The sequence below is a fragment of the Pectinophora gossypiella genome, chromosome 20 (genome assembly GCF_024362695.1).
Source record: "Pectinophora gossypiella chromosome 20, ilPecGoss1.1, whole genome shotgun sequence".
Classification (NCBI taxonomy): Eukaryota; Metazoa; Arthropoda; class Insecta; order Lepidoptera; family Gelechiidae; genus Pectinophora; species Pectinophora gossypiella.
Genome location: NC_065423.1, coordinates 79,075 through 85,284, shown reverse-complemented (window position 1 = coordinate 85,284; position 6,210 = coordinate 79,075). Strand labels below are relative to the sequence as shown.

At 48.6% G+C, this 6,210-nt stretch overlaps 1 protein-coding gene across 3 annotated transcripts; it reads left to right on the top strand.

The window, feature by feature from the left end:
* Nucleotides 1-789: 789 nt before the first annotated feature.
* On the top strand, nucleotides 790-6,098 carry LOC126375881 (luciferin 4-monooxygenase-like). 3 transcript variants are annotated; one of them, XM_050022959.1, is made up of 11 exons: nucleotides 790-922; nucleotides 2,927-3,096; nucleotides 3,167-3,371; nucleotides 3,640-3,820; nucleotides 3,902-4,021; nucleotides 4,089-4,260; nucleotides 4,354-4,614; nucleotides 4,697-4,774; nucleotides 4,950-5,096; nucleotides 5,454-5,604; nucleotides 5,899-6,098. In XM_050022959.1, coding segments are annotated over exons 1-11 (1,626 nt in total). In that variant the 5' UTR covers nucleotides 790-921; the 3' UTR covers nucleotides 6,039-6,098. The 3 variants fall into 3 exon arrangements, with proteins under 3 accessions (XP_049878916.1, XP_049878917.1, XP_049878918.1); XM_050022960.1 differs by lacking the exon at nucleotides 2,927-3,096 and having other exon boundaries at nucleotides 834-922; XM_050022961.1 differs by lacking the exon at nucleotides 790-922 and having other exon boundaries at nucleotides 2,963-3,096; nucleotides 3,143-3,371.
* Nucleotides 6,099-6,210: the final 112 nt, after the last annotated feature.

Below are 6,210 nucleotides of genomic sequence, written 5' to 3'. Positions count from 1 at the left end.
AGCTGCTGCTCTCAGACACTATTTAAAGATTTTTTCATCAGCAAATTAAAGTATGCAAAAAAAAATATTTAATATGTTTACGTCAATTATTTGTCGCTTTGCGTCCACGTCCGCACCACATTATTTGGTGCACGTTGGTCTGCCCCAGCGGCGGCTGGGCTCATCATTATATTGTCATTACTGGAGGCGGTGAGGCCGCGGATTACACCACAACCAGCAAATGATATGATGCGGCCCAACCAACCAGAACCGATGCGCACCACACACAATTATATGGCATTTACTAATTTATAACAATGTAAAGTATACAAGCTACGTGTACGTATATTGAGACGCTGCCTTATCTGCCCGCGCAGAGGCCGGACTAATGAATTTATAAACCAAGTTCGTTTCATTGACCTACCTAGCTTGATAAATAATTTACGACTAGTAGTACTCCGATAAGAATAGGTACTAGTAGTGGCGTCCCCGCCGGCGGGGCGTAGACGGTGGTATCAGTCATAACCTACGAGCCAAAACAGTCATGTCTGGTTGTTTGATAACAATACTTATCTTGCAATGCGTGTTTTGATTTGATTGCTTTGCGTGTGGATTTTCTGGAAAAAATCGCTGTTAGCGATAAGGTCGCCTTTTTCCTGTCCCTGTTCTGTGTTTGTATGCAATAAAATGTTTATTCATTCATTCTTGGTCATTACTTAGGTATATTATGGGTACAATCTGTTTTCATTTAATTGCTTATTTTTTATCAAAATTGTAAGGCCTTCATAGTCGTGAGATGTTTGTTAATGACGTAAACACCTCGGATGACCTCGAGGCGTCATTAGAAGCTACTCGCCGCAGTGGGTGACGCCGCGGCTGCTATCCGCGCCCGCGGGCCTCAGCGCGCACACGAGCCGCGACCCTCGCCACACCAACAACAACAGTAAGTGCTATAATATTTAATTACAAGTCGCCCCAACTGCCATACCCACTACAGTCAGGTGTGCAAGAACTATCTACATAAGTAAATATTAAATAGAACGGACAGGTTTAGTAGTGTTTATTATAATGTCTTTTTAAATAGTTCACAATAAGGTTTATAGGAAAAGAAAAACCCAGAAAATCAGTAAGACAGAAAAAGTGAATGTACGGTCCAATTACACCGCACATGTTTAAGGTGTCAGCAATATCAGTCAGTTCACGTGTTACCATACAATCGTCCACCCATGTATCAACTTTAAAATGGAATAAATAAGGTATACAAATCAACATCGATTTATCATTTATCAAGAACTATCAAATTAGTAGTACGTGCGGTCATAGCAAGAGATCGTACAGTGAAAGTGCTCTTTTCTATGGGATACTTTAAAAATCTCGCGAGGATAATTATTTACAATTCGACCTAAACAATTTCAGCTTGGATAGGACGTTGCATAATTATGTCATGTCACCAGCGAACATGTCATGTTTCGGCAATAAAAACAAAAAAAAATATTATGAAAATCATCATCAATTTAAGAGCCACGCTCTTGTCGGTGCAGCATTTCCATGCTTCTTTTTTAGGGAAAAATAGGGCAGTGGTTTCCCTCTTGCCTTCCGCCCCGCAGTACTCTGTCTGACGCTAGTGAGATGGCGTCCAGAGTACTCTATTACAAAGTCATACTAGGACTCCCGTCCTCCGCCTCTGAATAATACTGACAGTTACTGTTGCCCTGTCAGGTTCCAGGTTACAGTCCCTGTGACTTGCCCCTTCCGTCCTGCATTAAAAACAAAAAATTGCATTGCAAATTTACTACTAAACTATTAATCAGTGATAAAGAAACAAATATATAATTTTTCATCAGCATTGTGATGAAACGGGTGCAGAGTTTTATTCATGTTGACAGAAATACAACGTCATGATGTAGTGGCAAGACTGATTTTGACAATATCACGGTTGCCCATGGTCTGTGCCCGGTTAATGGCAACAGGCTCGCCCCCTATTATATGGGACTTTAACATAGCGGGCGAGAAGTGGGTGTACTGCCTACCCCTCCGGGGAACCAGACGTGATGACGTGTTACGTGTTGTTATGTTATGTTGTTCATGGTTTACTTAAATGCCAGATATTTAATTGACTTAATACGTAGCTTTACTTCAAAAACGTCGCTAACTGTATCCCACACACCTTCATATCCAAATCACCACTTGATATTTGCGACAAGTACGAGTAGAGCGCTCACTGCAGTACCGGGAGTGGCGCTCATTAATCTTGTTTGCGTCGTCGAGACGTGGTTGTGTTCGTATCTAGCAATTGCTAGATAATATAATCATAACTATAATAACGCAACATAAACATTTTCATGTAAAATGTCGCCAAGACGAGATCATATCGATCGCAATGTCAAAAAGTTATCAGATCTCGTGTAGGGCTGAGCTTCCAACTATACAAACGATAAGTTTATAAACTCCACACGTTAGGCAAATATGAGCCTTGTCCAACAAGAATTATATAACAGAATGGCAATGAACAGTCAATTTGTTACCGTACGCCTATGGTGGCGGTAGTGAAATAGCTTTTTCACCTTACCCTTACGGTAGTGAAACAGATGGAGCGGATGGTGGCTTGGGCCGGAAGGCAAGAGGGAAACAAATAATCAATTTGTTGATATTCTAAAAGTAATCAATGAGGACTTACAAGTCCGATTTTTAAATTTGGCTCTCTGTACTTCAGAACGCAAACCGGAATAAGACTGACAGTATTGACAATGGTAATACTTTCTTTATTTCAATTGATTGTTGAGTGTGAGTCTATCGATATGTTAGTTTGTTTACATTTTATGCGTATTTTATGCCACAATTTTTATTTTTATACTGGAAACATCACACGAGTCAGTGAGGTGCTTAATTGGTCGATAGTAATGTCAATCAATGCACGAGTCGTAGTGATGCCGACGTCCCGTTGCAGTGTCGTTGGCAGTGCTGCGCGGCGAGCCCACCGCGGCGCAGCTGTTCCTCGACCAGCGGCTGCGGGACGCGGCACAGGCGGCAGCGGGCGCGGGAGCGGGCGCGGGCGCCGTCACACTGCCGCACCTGCTCTATCACTGCATGCTCTCGCGACCAAACAACGTTCACATGGTCAGTTACACAGATAATACAGTAAACATTATTTTCAAGAATACAGTAATTATTCTCATTACTGTTGCAGATAAATGGCGTGAGTGGTGAGAGCTTCACCAACGAGCAGCTATTGCATCGCGCGATCCCGCTCGCGCGCGCCCTGTCGGCGCGGGGTGCGAGCGGGACGGCGATAATGTGCGTGATGCGCAACCACGAGCGGCTGGTGGCGCTGTACTACGCCGCGCTGCTGGCCGGCGCCGCGCCGCTGCTGCTGGACCCGCACTGCACGCAGCGTGCGTACCCACATGCCGTCCACTATACAACTTCTACACGGTTTCTGTCACACGTCTGACAAACAAATCAGATATAAGATGCCACAGACAATGTTCGGCCAATACTAATCACTTCCGTGACATTCCCACGTAGTTATGATATTGAGTGAGCCACAGTGACAGAAATTAGAACGAAGCGTCCTACGAACCCCTACCTCGTCAACTCCTACGTCATCAACAACGTAGTTAACAACTCATCCATAGCTTAATAAATTAGAAATCCTCACAGGTGAACTGGCCCACTTCCTACCGCTGGTCCGTCCGCGGCTGGTCCTGTGCGACGCGGACCGCCGCGATGTCGTGCGTGCCGCGCTGGTGCTGGGCGGGGACCTCACTGACCGCGACCTGATCACCGACGACCAGCTGGACCAGTTCACTGCTGGACACCACGGTGATCTGGAGCACTTCCAGTCAGTACATCACCCCCCTCTGTGATCAAACGCTGCATTTATTATAAATGTAAATATTTGATAATAATAATATATTTTCAGGCCAGCAGCGGTGGCCGAGGACGCGCGTGCGGTGATGTTGCCGACGAGCGGCTCCACCGGGCTGGCCAAGGCGGCTGAGATCACGCACAGTGCTCTAGTAAGGCAGCTGCCCTCGCTTTGGTACGTGTCGTCCTCCAAGCACTGTACCACCACCTGGCGGCCCACGTGACACGTCCTCGCCCCGCAGGTCGCACGACGCTCGCTTCCCGCGGCCGACGGAGCGCGCGCTCGTCACCTCCACGGCGCAGTGGATGACCTTCACCAACATGCTGACCACCTGCCCCGTCTACGAAGTCACGCTCGTCCTCACGCCCGACAGGTCGCTGCCCACCGTCCTGCGAATCATGGAGACCTACAAGGTGAACTGAACAGTACGGAGAGGTAACCGTAACATAATGTTATACGAGTCGAAAAAGTCGTCGTGGAGGTCAAACCTGTTGTATGGATTGCAGCCGACGTGGATGCTGCTGAGCCCCGCGTCGGCGGCGGACGTGGCGGCGGCGGCCCCGCCGGCGCTGCGCTGCCTGCGCCGGGCGCTGCTCACGGGCGCCGCGCCGCCGCCCGCCGCGCTGCGGGGCCTGCAGCGGGCCGCGCCCTCGGCCCAGGTGCTCAACTCCTACGGCATGACGGAGGCGCAGGGGTTCGTAGCGCACGCGGACTCTGACACGCCCCTAGGCTCCATCGGGAAGATCTACAACATCTTTAAATACAAGGTACGACGGACACGTTATGACGATTGGAGACCGATTGATTGATTGCTTGATTATACCTAAACATTTTACCTATACTTTCCAGTTGGTGGACGAAGATGAGAAGGAGGTGGCGCTCGGTGAGAAGGGAGAGCTGTACCTGTGGAGTGACTGCATCATAAAGGTAATCTCTGACGCCGACCCATTAAGTCAGCGCATAGACTCGCAGAGAACTTACCTACTTTTTTGCACTGGGGACATACGTAAGTTATCGGACGCAATCTAAACACCATGGGGCAAGGGGACGTTAAAACTAAATCATATTAATTGTAACCATGCGCTGTGCATTCATTGAACAGCGCTACGTAAACAACGAGGAAGCGTACAAGGAGAGCGTGGCGGCGGGCGGCTGGTGGCGCACCGGGGACCTGTTCACAGAGGACGGGCGCGGGAACTTGCACTTCGTGGCGCGGAAGAAGTTCTGGTTCAAGCACCTCAACTACCAGGTCAGGGTCGACAGGGGCTTCACGTGATGGAGGGAATGAGGCTATTAGAGCGATGGTCTCTCGATCTGGAGGTCTCGGGTTCGATTCCCGGTGGGAACATATCACAAAAATCACTTTGTTAAACGTAGTTTAGGACATTACAGGCTGATCATCCGATTGTCCCAATGTACACGAAAGCCATAAGGCGTGTCAGGAGCTTTTGGCGGCTGAACAGTAAACGACACCACGGTTGATGAAGTCGGACACTGACTTCACTACGCACACGAGAAAAGAAGACAATTGATTAATACGTCTAAATGAAAAGTTTTGCGGCGTAGTGTCGGTGATTTTTTATGGTGTGGTGCTGGTAATTTGCAGATATCTCCGGAAGAGCTGGAGCAAGTTATCGGCTCGGTGCCCGGCGTGCGCGAGGCGGCCGTGGCGGGCTGCGCCCGCGGCGCCGCCGCCGCCGTCGTGGCCGCGGACGGGCGGCGCCTGCGCAGGGCCGACGTGCACCGCGCCGTCAACGGTACAACTTCAATGTTCAAATAAATCCAAGGAATTACCTAGCTCGATTAATAAAAAAACAAGTGCCAGTCGAGTTCGCGCACTGACGGCTCCGTGCCTAAAATACTTACACACATACACAACTGCGCACCACTCACAGCTGCTGCTGATTCTGTAACCAAAAAAGTCTATAATAAGTATGTTTAATTTTATTTTCATTGGTTGTTTGGGTCAGCGCCTTCTCTCTGTTCGATAGTGACCCTAAAACAATTTCCGAAAATTTAAAAAAAAATGAGAATGGAGTGTTGTGTTACAGAGGCGGTGAGTGAGTACAAGCGGCTGCATGGCGGCATCGCGTTCGTGACGTCACTGCCGCGCACGCACACCGGCAAGCTGGACCGCGCCGCCTGCGCCGCGCTGCTGCAGCAGCTGGTGGACAGCGGCCAGTGCTGCTGACCGTACCCCGGCACGTCACGTCATTGTTTATTCAAATAAAACAATAAAGCTTAGCTTGAACTGTGTTTATTATTTTCAGTATACTTTAAAGAATGTCCAAGTTACACGTTAACCATTAGTTGTTGTTATTACCGCCCTTTAGCGTGGCGCCGTCGTAGTGAACGTCGTGGGC

Bases quoted from the DNA above. Each gene is read 5' to 3' on its own strand.
- LOC126375881 (XM_050022959.1), top strand. The intron at 4,261-4,353 runs GTGAACTGAACA...TATGGATTGCAG, and splicing joins GAATCATGGAGACCTACAAG to CCGACGTGGATGCTGCTGAG. The intron at 4,775-4,949 runs GTAATCTCTGAC...TTCATTGAACAG, and splicing joins GGAGTGACTGCATCATAAAG to CGCTACGTAAACAACGAGGA.